The 13,896-nt window shown below is 42.3% G+C and overlaps 1 protein-coding gene across 1 annotated transcript in view; it reads left to right on the plus strand.

The window, feature by feature from the left end:
• mecom (MDS1 and EVI1 complex locus) overlaps positions 1-13,896 on the plus strand; it is a 170,102-nt gene that overhangs the window by 44,025 nt on the left and 112,181 nt on the right. The window contains exon 2 of the mRNA XM_054743414.2: positions 10,060-10,385. Within this exon, the coding sequence (XP_054599389.2) occupies positions 10,060-10,385 (326 nt within the window). The remainder of the gene's footprint in view (positions 1-10,059; positions 10,386-13,896) is intronic.

The raw sequence follows: 13,896 nt of genomic DNA on the forward strand, positions 1-13,896 counted from the left end.
CACAAATGGCAGCTTTAATAGGCTGACGGTGCAGAGCGCAGCTCCCATCTGCACTGCAGAACAACCCGCTTTGATGAGGACTACCATCCTCGGGCCTACATAAATATTTTATCAAGTATAAATGAAATTGTCAAATCAATCTAATTGTGTAATGCATTATGAAGACATCAAACTCAAACGAAGCACATATGCTATCATTTCTTTTAACGACTGGGGCCGAATGGGCAGGGCTTGAGCTGGCAGCTTGGTACCCAGGGGGCCTTCCACGGGGCTGGAGGAGCTGGCAGCTCCCATTCTGGATATACCTCTCTCTCTTTCTCTCTCTCCGCTCTGCCCGGGTCTGCCGTGCTCACATTTCATGAAAGGAATCAATTTCTCAAATGTGCACAACTGTGAGCCATAATTATATTAGGGCCCAATGGCAGTTAGCCATGACATGAGAGGATGAAAGGAAGATGTATGTTTGCGCGGACATGATATTTTTAAAATAAGAACACGGATTATAAAATAAATGTTATTCCTTCCGGCTTAAATGTTATCATTGCCTCCAGGTTTTCCCAAAAATATTCTGTGATGATATTCTGTCTTGCTTGTAGAGTGAGATAGGGCTGGCGTCACTGACAGATGGATGTTGATGTTCCACAGGAAGACAGATTATGTGAAAAGCATCTGTGACCATGGAAAACAAATCAAAAGCCTATAGGATCTGTGACATGCAGTGTGTGTGTGTGTGTGTGTGTGTGTGTGTGTGTGTGTGTGTGTGTGTGTGTGTGTGTGTGTGTGTGTGTGTGTGTGTGTGTGTGTGTGTGTGTGTGTGTGTGTGTGTGTGTGTGTGTGTGTGTGTGTGTGTGTGTGTGTGTGTGTGTGTGGGAGGGAGGGGGTCAGGGATGGAGCTGAATCAGAGATTATAGCAAAGGAGATGATGGGACTGATAACTTTTCTTAACACATTCACTTCACATGTCACAGCCATGCCATTGTTTTCCTACATCATGTATATTTTTTGTGTTTTTTGTAATTATTTTTAATTGTTTTGTCATAAAAACAATCTGTGATACTCACACCCTATCCAGGGTGTACCTGCTCACCCACTGCTGGAACTGATCACCAGCTCCAGTGACTCTGTTGAGGACGCAGTGGTTACAAAGAATGAATTTGTCATGATTTGACGCTATATAAACAAACTTGAATTGAAATGAATGAAGACATTGTTTCTTTTATAGCATTATGTTGTAAAAAATGTAAAACGTTCATGAAGAACTGAGACACTTGATGGTGCTAATGCAGCTAAGGCGCAACTTTTACTTGTGCAAGTATTTATGCAATCACAAAATGGTCATTATTTATTGTATAAACATAAAAAGAGCAAGATAATCCTGGCAAAATCCCATTTTTAAATGGAAAAAGAGCCTCAAAGAAACTGTTGCTGTGCAAAAACCAAAAGCCTCGCCTAAGACTGAGACAGTTCTCCACACCTTCATCTCCTCACGCTTAGACTACTGTAACTCCCTTTTCACGTGTCTGAGCAGAACCTCCCTGAACCGTCTACAGGTGGTTCAGAATGCCTGTGCTCGGCTTCTGACCAAGTCCTCCAAACACACCCACATCACCCCGCTTCTCCTCCAGCTTCACTGGCTGCCAGTCAACTCCAGGGTTCATTTCAAGATCCTGGTTCTGGTCTATAGGGCCTTACATGGACAAGCACCATCTTACATTGGTGATCTTCTTAGTCCCTACACCCCCAGCAGGTCCCTGAGGTCCAGTGATCAAAGCCTACTGATTGTGCAGCACCAGGCTAAAGACCAAAGGTGACAGATCATTTGCTGCTGTGGCCCCCAGACTCTGGAACTCTCTCCCCCTGAGCCTGAGAACTCAGTGGTCTCCTTTAAAAAACAGCAGAAAACTTGCAGTACTTGTTCAAGCTGCTTTTGTATGACCTTCTTCACCACTCTCTCTTTATTCTGCTCTCCCCACTTATTCCACCTTCCCCAGGATTCACTGATTTCCCTCTTTCCTATTCACTCTCTCTCTTAACATTTTTTAATCACAATGGTCTATTTCTTGCTCAATTTAATATATATTTTTAACCATTTTCTAAATTATTTTTTATTTTTACATCTTTTGTTTTTGTGGAGCGCCTCATGATTTCTATCTTGTGAGGTGCTATAGACAAGATATTTTCTTCTTCTTCTAAAGAAGGGTCCTGTGGTCACACAGGTAAGTTCCTGTGTGGCTGCAGTGTTTAATGTAGGAAATATGACAAGTTAAAAAAGACTTTTCACTTTGAAGAGATAAATTAGATTTTACTTGATAGAACACGACCTGAACGTGGTTGTGGACATTCTTTTCTTTGAGGAAATCCTGAAGTCCTCTAGCGATGGGTCGAAGAAGATTAAATACAAAGGTGTTTTTGTATTTTATGTAGCAAAAAACTGTTGATGTCTCAAAAAAAGCATAAAAGTTAAAGTGCAGTAGTATCTAACATTGGTCTCCAAGCATCACTGTCCAACTTGTTTTAGTTGTTTCCCTGCTTCAACGCACCTGGTTTTAACCAGCAGGTGATTAACAGGCTTCTGCAGAGCCTGATTAGCTGCTGCACAGATGAATCAAGTGAGTTGGAGTAGGGAAACTACTAAAACGTGCTGGACACTGGCCCTGTTCTAGTGGATGACATCATCACATCAAGGTGAACATTATAACTCCCCCTCAAATCTCTAATTGAAAACGTGATTGTGAACAAACTCTAAAAGATATCCAAATAGTTCAGACTCGTTAGGTTCAACTTTTTATGCGCCGCCAAAACTTTGAATGATGTTCTTAAAGTGAGGGGTGATGAAGACGTAAAGCTCAACAGAGGACTATGGCTGTGTGAAAGTGGTTAGACATTATTATTTCTTCTTTTCTCAAAAATTTGACTTAATACAAAAAAACTTTTAAGACGCTACCAGAACTCAAAGCCGACTGTTCCTTTGATGCCTATGATTTAGTACCCTTAACTAAAGAACTACAAACATGTGGTCACTTAGAAACGAGTATTCCAACTCCTGATGCTCATCTTTCCTTCTCTCAATTTTCTCCCATCTTCCACATCTCGGGGTCAGCGTTCAATCCGGATAGCCCTCCTCCCGCGCGCCACCTGATAGATGGCTTGTGGAAACAATGTGAGTGCAGAGCTGTTATTCTGTTTGCTTTGCATCTGACAGGCCCTGAGTTAGCGTCCAACTGGGATCCTATCTCATTAGGCCAAATGCGAGGCTGAAGCAATCATAAAAAATCTTCTGGCAACTGGCACCACACTTAGGAACACCTGTCAACATGCAGTCAGAAGATAAACTCGGCAAATTAGAGTCTGGATTGAGACTGAATCACAGAGCTGAGTGAGAGTTGCATGGTTCAGCTTATGTGGCGACTTCTTAGTGAAGATATTGATTGTGGCTTTAAGACTCAACCTATGTGTGTGTGTGTGTGTGTGTGTGTGTGTGTGTGTGTGTGTGTGTGGGCTTGTATTTGTTCCATTGTGAAGACTGGATTTGAGATATTTACTAACCTTCTTACGACCGATGGTCCTTGTTAGGACCAACACCCTGTCCTAATATGGAGCACTAAGTAAAGGGTCAGATTTACAGATATGATGTGAATTGAGTTTTGTTACAGACAACTTTAGGAATACACTGGTTAGGGTTAGGGTTAGGGTTAGGGTAAGGTTTTGGGTTAGGCATAGTGGACTCACTAAATTGAATGGAAGTCAATACAACATCCTAACATGGGTACAAATACAGGAACGTGTGTGTGTGTGTGTGGGTGTCGAACATCCATCTCTGTGTTCATCAAGACTTAATTCAGTAGCATTTCATTAAAAATAAATGTATGAGTCTCACACTAAAGTGATTTATCTTTAGATACAAACACATAAAAAAATAAGTACTTAAAGTTCTTTTTGAGAGTCGATGTGCTCTTCATTTAAAAACCTACAAGTTCCTAAAAAAGGGCTGCCTCCCTCACTCGCTTTATTTTTTCTTCTTTATGCAAATAAATATCCCACCAGTTTCTCTCTATTACCCCCGCAGACCTCTCCCTTTGCCTCTGCCGTATCGTCCCCTCCTCACCCAGTCCAAACATACATCTTTATCAAGCGGCTCTTGTCAGACAACATTAGATAATTAATAGGCCATTTGTCAGGCCTGTGAGAAACATGTTAAAATCCCAGAGCAGCTCCCCTGATGAATCCTGCCGCATACACACTCGCCTTTGTTGTGTCAGCCTGCCGCCGGAGCTGCAGATTTACCAGTAAAAGGACGCTCATTATTAATCACAACTAATACTAATTAATTACACTAGGTGTCTAAGTGTGTGTGCGTGTTTGCAAAGAGGGACCAGCTTGAAGTTTAGGGTTGTTGTGAAATGTTAATTGGTAATGCAGTGCAGGGTCCTCAATGGAGTGTTTTCCATCTCGAATGGGGTGACAAACACAAGGCAGAGACAATGCTCTCGTTAATTAAGATTAGGTTGAGTTCCAGTTCTGTGAGTGTGTGTGTGTGAGCGTGTGTGTGTGTGTGTGTGTGTGTGTGTGTGTGTGTGTGTGTGTGTGTGTGTGTGTGTGTGTGTGTCTGTGTTTGCTCATTTCCACAATACAGATGCATGTGTATGAGAATATGTTTTGAAGAAGACAATCAGTAGCATCATCTGCTAATTTTCTCAATGTGATGCTTTCCCTCAACAGTTCCTAATCATATTCATTTCAGAGCTCAAAAGATAGAAATAGAGTTCTAATAAAAACAACTTTGTACATCAATTGTTATTATTATTTATTGCAGCAACAAATACCTAAATGTTATAAATAATTGAATTTTGACAAGTTTTGGAGAATTTTCCTCAAAAATCAAACTTGTGTTGATTAAAAGCCGAGTTTGCACACCGCCACCATTTGAAATGAACGTTTGTGGTTGGTATCAGTCGGTTCCACAGTCACCCCAATGGACCCGCGGACCAAAAGACTTCCCATAAGCAGTGTTAGGGCCTCCATTAAGCACAAAGACAGAGTTAATTAGGAAGCTTATTTCCTCTCCCGAGGCCACGGGGCTCCTACACACCCTGCTGAGGGAATGTGGACACACACTGATGCACTGCAATTAACAGCACTTATCAAATCAACAGCAGTCCTTTTCCAATTGGCAGTAGTTGTGAAAGCGTTAAAGAAATCAGCCAAATCAAATATAATTGTTCTTGGTTTATTTGCATTCAGTGCAGATCTCAGGTGAAACATTCAGGGCACAATACAAACAGTCCAGAGATGTTTGCCTATTATTGGGATGTGGGTAAGAGTTAGTGGTAGATCTTAGATAATGACTAATGAGGGATCATGATTGACCAGTAAAGAGCAAAGGTTGAGACCTTCATCAATATGTCTTCCTTATTTTATGTTATCACAGACAACAAATACTGTGCATGGATCAGCTTGAGGGTCAGTTTTCAAAAGGTGAAGAGATCATTTTCATATTTCATGATCCAAGACACTTTTTCTCAATAATTAGACCTTTATCTGTTTAAATGCATCAAGTTCAGACAGGATATTTCCCATCACAGCTATAATCTATTAACGGATTATGGTACCAGCTAATATCATAGGGTTCATCTTAGCCAATAATGGTGTCAGATTTAAATTTAAATGTAGTGCAGAGTTTTTACCTGAAGAGGGTGAAGCATTAACAGTTTTAGGCAGAATATTTAAATTTACCACAAACTTCCAAAAAAATAAACAATAATGAACAAAAGTCTGCTTCTAGACCTGCAGAAAGAGAAAGAAGAGAAAAAAGGGACACACAACAATACAACAAGAGCAAGCTATCTCTGTGTCAACTTGAAGAAATATAAAATCAACATTGTTTAACTGAACAATCACACGATAATAAATCATAGTGCATTTAGTGGCAACGACAGCCTTAAGACATGTGTTGAACGTGCCCAAGTCCATACTTATGAGAGTACCATGTGAGCACATGTGTGTGTACACGCGCTTGTTTATGTAAGGTTTCTCTATAAAAGCATCCAATAGAGAGTGTGAGGGACCACAGATCCGCCCCCCAAAGATGTGTCGGAGATGGAGGGAGCTCCAAGACCCAGAGATCCAGGCGCTGCCCCAGAACACAGGAACCCCAAGGAGACTGCGACCAGAAAAGCCCCCGCCCCCCTCGAGTGGCGCAGAGGATCGCCCCGGGGGGCCACAACCAGCAGCCGGCAGAGTCCCGGGAGATCTCAGCGGCAAGCCCACAGACCCACCTGCAGCCTCCCACCCCCTAGCTGGCTGAGCCCGGGACCCAGCAACCTGGGACCCAGGGGCGACCACCCCCACCGGGATCCCAGCAGAGCCCAGGGACCCAGACCCCACCAGGTAGCCACTGGGATTGATCAGGCAGGTGCCAAAAATCTCAAAACCTCTGACCCAGGAGCCACGACCCAGGCAGACCAAGGCACCGCAGTCCACACCAGGTGTGGCAGGAGGAGGGGAGACGAAGATCTATGTTGTCTAAAGAAGTCCCAGGAGAAGGGAGGAGTCAAAGCATCAAAACATCAGCTTTTAAGGTAGAACAGGAAGCAGAAACAGCTGTTAGAGAGGAAATACTTCTTTTTTTCCAGCAGCGCAAAACTGCGGAGAAGGACTGCTTCGTGTCTCACTGTGAGGACTCCAGAGAGGTGGCACACAAAGAGTTCAGTGAACCAAAGCATACGACATCTCGCTCTAGCAGGATACGCTAACGTCATGAGAGTACTCACCGAAAAGCATACGTGACTAAAAGCCGGCAGATACCCAAGACAACAACAACAAGAGAAAAAAGTTCCACCGTTAACTCTTTTTATTTTACTTCGAAGCAAACTCTAAAAAGGAGTGGTCCACATGTTTTACATTGGTGTTGCTAATGCTACCAGTTTGCATCACTCCCTGGGTGTATTTTCATTGGTCGATTGCAGACCGAAGTCGTTGGTTTTCTGGTGACCCCGTTGGAAGACTGTTGGAGACTGAACTTGGTGAGCAAGCTGTCAGTGAGCTACAGACTTACAAATCCCCCTCATATTCACCTAACTCTGCAACGAGAGATTTGTCTAAGACGTCCGATAAACACACAGTGTGGCTCGCGCTTAAGAGAGACAGTAAAATAATTCAACCTGCAGATGTTGGAAGAGCAAATGAGAGAGAGAAATAAAAAGGGTGTTAGCAACCTCTCTCTGTTTCCTTCTAACTGTGTCTACAGGTAGGTTATTCTCTGTAAACATATGTATCCATTTGTCCCGTGGGTACGTTCCCTCGGCATCCTGTCAGCAGTGGCTGGGTCGCACCTCCATTAGGGGCTTTGTCACAGTGATTAATAGCTCCTTCTATCATCTTTAATTCACTCCCTGATGATGGCGGCCCTGCTCGCTGCTCGGGGTAATCATGTGATGTATGAGTGCGCCCAACACCTTGTGGCAGAGGTGAAAATCATTCCACCCATGCAGATAGCAGGCCTGTGAACAAATGTTTTCCCCCTCTTAATAAAAATTAATGAATCAAGCAGTTAAATGGATGATATATAAGCAAGCCCGTGCATGACTTTGTTTATGCAAAGTGTCACGATGCATCTTCTGGTGATAACAGCTGAAGTTGATTTGGGAGATAATGTCAAAAAGCTTATTTTAATTAAATTTTTGTTGAATTTTTTTGTATCACTTGCTTGTTTTTTTCTTTTGCTATCAGACTCTCATCTGTGTTCCTGATGCAGCTGAAAATGTGGTGCTGCTCCCAGCTGGAGTTTCCCCGCTCTAACCTAAATTCCTTCTTTGATGAGGGGCGTCTGCTTGCAGTAATGAAGTAATGTCCTTCGCTGAACAAACAAATAGGACTATTTGCTTTGCAGATGCAGTGACAAAGAAATGCACACACACACACACACACACACACACACACACACACACACACACACATACACACACACACACACACACACACACACACACACACACACACACACACACACACACACACACACACACACACACACACACACGCACAAAGTGACAAATCCAATCCAGTCATGTGTGTGCATAAACCTGACTGTCCAACACTACTAAGCAAAGTCACGGTCTTTGACTTATCAATCGTCTGCATGCAAAACCACACAAGTTTTTAAAACTCCCAACATAGCGTATTTGTTTTCGACTATCATTTACCTTAAAGAAATATGAAGTTTATGAGCTGAAATGCTCTCCCTGAGTCCAGTGGACCGAGAGAATATCTGGCCTGAATCAAATATAAACTTTGAGAAAAGCACGAGAGGGTAAATGTCAGAAGAGAAACAGCTACCGAGGTATACGGTTACCTTTAAAAGCCCTTGTCCCTCTATGCCATATGGCAGACTTCACATCTAGATCCGTAACCATGTTCCGGACTCAGTACAGAAAATCATTTTACACACTGCAGCGAATTTCAAGTAGGACCCAGTGCGGGAACAGACTTTTCCCTGGAACATGTGTGACCACCGCGGTGGTTGCACAGAAACTGTAATCAGGTGTTGCTGAGAAGAATGAGAAATGTAGACGTTGTATGTTTCTGCAAATACACTTACAGCGCAACACAGAGCACACTCACATCTATCCTTAACAGACAGCTGATTCAGCATGCTGAGACTTTTTTTTTCTTCAAGCAGCAAACACATTTTGACACGACTTATGATTCCTCACTGGCAGAGGAAAACAGCTTATGCTCTACTTATGCTGGATTTGACAGTTTTGCATGCTGACCTTGAAGTTGTGTAAGGGTATGTGGACACACATGCATCTTTTTTTATCAGGTACTGTAAGACGGGAGCGAGTGCTCAATGATTTTTTTTCAAATTCTGGAGGTAATTTCTCAGGTTGGTACACAACCGCCTGTGGCCAGCCACAATGACCCGTTCAGTCAATCAGAAGGATTGTTAATTCATGGCCAGTGAACAAGAGGTTTGTGTGTGAGTGTGTGTGTGTGTATCTGTTTGGATTAAGGGTTCTACGGCCGACAGCGCAGAGGTACAGTGTCACACAGGAAGCCCTTCAGGAATTTTCCTCAGTGCAAGGATGGGTTGTTGAGCCTCATTAGCGGAGCCCCTTCTCCGCGTGACCTGTCAGCCTGCGTTAGGCACAGCCCTCCACAAAGCAGCAGATTCCTGTGGATCATTTCTGCCTTCGAGTGTCCGTCTGCCTCACTGTGTGACACCTGGCTAGCAGTTTGTCATGTTAGATTCCCTCTTCATTAAACTTGAGCCCTGATTTGTCTGAAAATGAACCTGTTTTTTGACCATTTTAGTGCTCTATTGGATTCCTTCTTCATTATTTTGGTTATGCGCTAACTTTTTTCTGTTTATTTGACTTTACTTGATCAAAAGTCTGCAACTGTGATTAATTTGATTGAAGAAACCAAGTGTGGGTTCAGGGGTCAAACATCCATGTCCTGTTTCACTCAGTTCACAATTAACCCTCATGTGGTTCCCTCTGTTTTCACAGTACAGTGGTGAAAAGTTCAGGAAAAGGAAATATAAAGCAGTCAGTGTACTACAATGCTAACTAGTCCCTGGTTGGTCCTCTTGGCATTAGCTCTACCACATGGCAAACATGCTTTGTTATTGTAATCTGGCTCACAAGATTATAATTCCTCTATAAAGTCTTTGTTTATATTGAGCGTACGTATATGTGGCATGGCAAAGATAGGGCTAACATTCTGTTTCTCTTCCTGTTTCAACTTCTTTGCCTTTTGTGCATCAAACCTTCAGTCGCATGTAGTCACAGCAATACATGTCAGCTACATCAAAGAAAAGCTATTTTCGAAAAGTCAAACTTGCCAAAGATCTGATCCATGGCAAGATGATACCAATCAAAACATGTTTTATTATTTTTGTACTTTAGTTTAGCCCCTTATGCCAACCAAGCCCAATTACCACAATATGATTCTGTAATAAATCTCAGACTCTGTTCCAATTGTATCAATTTTCATTCTTCTTTGTGGAAATCCATCTCCGAGCACCACCTTCACTTAGAGACTTTGTTTCTTTCACAGGCGATGGTGATGATGACTTTGCCCTGTATCCAGCCAACATCTTAGATGATGTATGCAGCTCTAATGGTGATCCCACACTTTCTTCAGCCATGGCAGACGACCCTTTATCTGACGATGAGCTGTCATCTCACACAATCCAGCAACCAAGCATCTTTTTACCACAAAACGACTTGTCCATTCCTCTGGACTTTGAACTGAGAGAGTCAGCAGCTCCAGGTGGTGCTCTTGGCATTTGGAGCCACAGGAAGGTGAATGTTGGGGAATGCTTTGGCCCTTATGAAGGAGAACACAGACCTTACCTCCAAGATCCCAATCAAGGCTGGGAGGTAAGAATTTCCTTCAGTTTGACATTTTGGTAGTTTTCAAAACAGTTAGTTAAAAATAGATTGGCAGTTGTGTTTTTGCATGTTGAAAACTGGACAGATTGTATTTGAAACTCTCCTTAAGTCTTCTTTGGGTGAAATTTAGCAATTAGTTAACTTTTGAAATCATTCTGGTTTGAAATTGCATCAAACAGATAAAATGGCTGTTATTCAGTCAAGGTTGCAGGTCTGCTTTATGGCACATTCATAGTGTTACTAAGGCCTAGTCCACGCGTAGCCGGGTTCTTTTAAAAACAAATATCCGCCCCTCCAAAAACTTGCATCCACACCGCCTCGTTTAAAAAAAAAACTGTCCACATGTACCCGGATAAATACGTTGTTAAGGACATGCCAGACCTGTAGGCGGCAGTACTTCCCCCGTTCTTAACCTCGTCCTTCGTCTGTGGGTTAGGGTTAGGGCAAGGAGCAGTAATTCAGCTTGCAAAAACAAACAAGCAGAAAGCGCTTGGACAATTGATAAAGCGAGCGCAGCTCTGAGGGCATGCTGTCGGCTAGTGTAAATACAGGTCGCACACGTGATGTCAGCATTTTTTTGTCGCGGAAAGTGACGTTGCGGACCTTAAAACTCCGGTTTTGTCTGTCCACACGCAGACACCCAAAACGGAGAAAACGCAGATCTTCACTTTGGCCAGAGTTTTTAAAAAGATCCTTTTTTGTGTGAAAAAACTCAGTTTTCGTGTGGATGACAGGCCAAAACGTGAAAAATATCTACGTTTTGGCAGATCCCCGGCTACGTGTGGACGGGGCCTAATAGTTATCACCACCTCACACTCAAGATTCTGCTGGATTGTAATCATTTATTTGCTATTGAGGTTTTTGTTCTCTCTTGATCCACTGGACCACTTCTAATGAAATTATCAGTAAGTAATCAATAGATGTACTTCTACAACTAATACATTATCGGGGTCAATCTCATTGAAGCTGACCATCAGAGTCAACCGACCTTATAAAACAAAAAAAAGGCTCTCTGTTAATTTGACAGATATTGAGACAATTTGATGTGTCTGAGAGTCTTCTCTCACACGTAATTTGAGTGCTTACCGACCACGTAGAATCAATAGAATAGAATAGAATAGAATAGAATAGAATAATAAATCCCACAGTGGGGAAATTCACTCGTTACAACAGCACATAAAAATTAATAACAGGATTCCAGGTAAAAACACAAAGGCACTGATCTATTATTGTAACCTTCAATCACTAAAACAACGAATAACTATGAGGGACACGGGCATAGTTCATGTCTAGCCAGCATCACACAAGTATTAAACACATGAATATTGCATTATTTTATTTATTTTCAAGATTTTTGTGGTCACAAATGTATTCCACTCAATGCCAAGACTTAATGGAACTAATTCTAACAATTACCATGAATAAAAAAGATTTATGGCAAGGTTAAATACATGTGTTTTTGTAACAGACTGTGCTGTGCTTTAGTGCTACTACTAATATGAAAATTGCAGCCTCAATTCCTTTTTTTCTGCAGTTTTAGTAGTAGTATATTTCTGACCAGGGGGTTTTCTTGGCCAGAATAAACTGTAGCATTCAAATCAGTTCTCTTTTCATTTCCTCCCATGTCGTCATGTTCACATTTAGACCAGTGATGTAATGTTAGCTCAGAGCAACTGAAAGAAACAGAGTTGACGTCGCACTCTCAGCTCAATTAAAATAAAAAGCCATAAATCCCGTCTTCATCCATAGGGACCCAGTGTGACTATTGGAAAATCACATAGTGGTCAGCAGACACAAACAAAATCGAAGGTGGGGGTCGCAGGACAAGGCCAAAGGTTAGCTATGGGCTCTGTCAGTGTCAAGCTTGCTTGGTTTTATGGAGCGGGATGAGTGGGCTGGCAGAGTATCAGCCTCATTTAGTTTCTCTGAATAGATCCACCCTAATTTAAACGTGAGGGTTTTAGTCCTTCACATGCAGGGCTTTGTCCTTTTGTTGGACGAAGCCAAGCTCATTAAAGATGGCTGACCATGCAGTTTGCGAAAGAAGTCACAGGTTTGGATGAAAAGATGATTCAGTATAATGATAAAACTTTTCTTGGATTTTGGTTTGGCAAAAATCACAATAATTTTGTTTCCTGATGGTCATTTTTAATCAGCTGTTAGGGGGATATAAATTGTTAAACGAACACCAAATATTGAATTCACTTACTTTGCACTGAAAAAAAATCCAGTGCCAATCTTTGCAGAACAGATTTACAGCTGGTTATGTACAAGTTCTCTGGGTTCTTTTATTTTTTCCCAGGGAAGAAAATAAAAGAAAGGAGGGGTTTCATGAATTTTAATCCAGTTGTAAGTTATGTGGACGGTGAATAATAATATGTATTTAAAAGACTAAGGAGCTTAGATATATGTGAGTGTGTGTGTGTGTGTGTGTGTGTGTGTGTGTGTGTGTGTGTGTGTGTGTGTAGGGGGGTAAAGATGGGATCCTAGCGAGGCAGCACTGTATCACATTGTTTAATTACCATCCTGACAGCGAGCAATAACTCTTTCCATTAAGTAAATAAGTTGTAAAGAATTTATGATGAAATGCCACATTATTCAGAATGGATATTCAGTGATGACATCCCTCTGCATTAAATATGGTAAATGCAATTAAGCCCTCCTGACCCCCTCCCTTCCTATTTTTCCCATGCCCACTCATTCACCGTCTATCCGGCTGCTGCAGCCCCCCACCCCCACCCCCATCCTCCCGCCTGCAGAGCATCAATATGCCAATAACCCTGTAGAAGGTCTGTAAAAATAAAATTGATTTGGCAAATGTGAGTGAAGACAGATATGTTTGCTTTCATCATCAATTTTGTGTGGCGCGGCAAGGTGATGTCACCAACCCGGGAGTGATAAAGCGGTGCTCCCACCTGGAGCCTTTGATGTAGGGTCCTGAGTGGCCACCCAAGCCCGTGCTGACAGACTGGGGGAAGTTTGTCACTGTGGGGGCCACCACTCCTCAGTGCCATCACCATAAATTTGGGAGCTTTATTCATAAAAGGAAAGAGTGAGTTATGGCGTGCACAATGCTTTATGAACACAGGAATGGTGACTTATGGGAAAGATAGCTTCTGTAAATAAGATGTGGAGAGGCAGCTCTGAGGGGTCTGCCAAGCTCTCGCTCCCCATCGTAAGCAGAAATGAAGAGCAGGGCAGGAAACGTGGTGTAGGCGCACGATGTGTGTATCGATGTGATTTTAGCATGCACAGTGCTGCTGACTAGTTTAAGTAAGATATGCTTTTTGTAAAATCTGTTATCTGACAGAAAAAGTAATGAAAGGGATATTAAGCAGTTTTGGCATGCGTTTGTCTTGTTAACACCTTAATCTGACTGCTGACATGTCTCCTCAGCCTTCATGAGTTTCTACAGGAGCTGTTCATCACTAAACCAAACAAATCAGCTGAGTTCTCGACCTAAAGCATGCAGGAAAAGTCCACCTGGGATCAGACTGGT

This window comes from Nothobranchius furzeri, chromosome 13 (assembly GCF_043380555.1).
Source record: "Nothobranchius furzeri strain GRZ-AD chromosome 13, NfurGRZ-RIMD1, whole genome shotgun sequence".
NCBI lineage: Eukaryota > Metazoa > Chordata > Actinopteri > Cyprinodontiformes > Nothobranchiidae > Nothobranchius > Nothobranchius furzeri.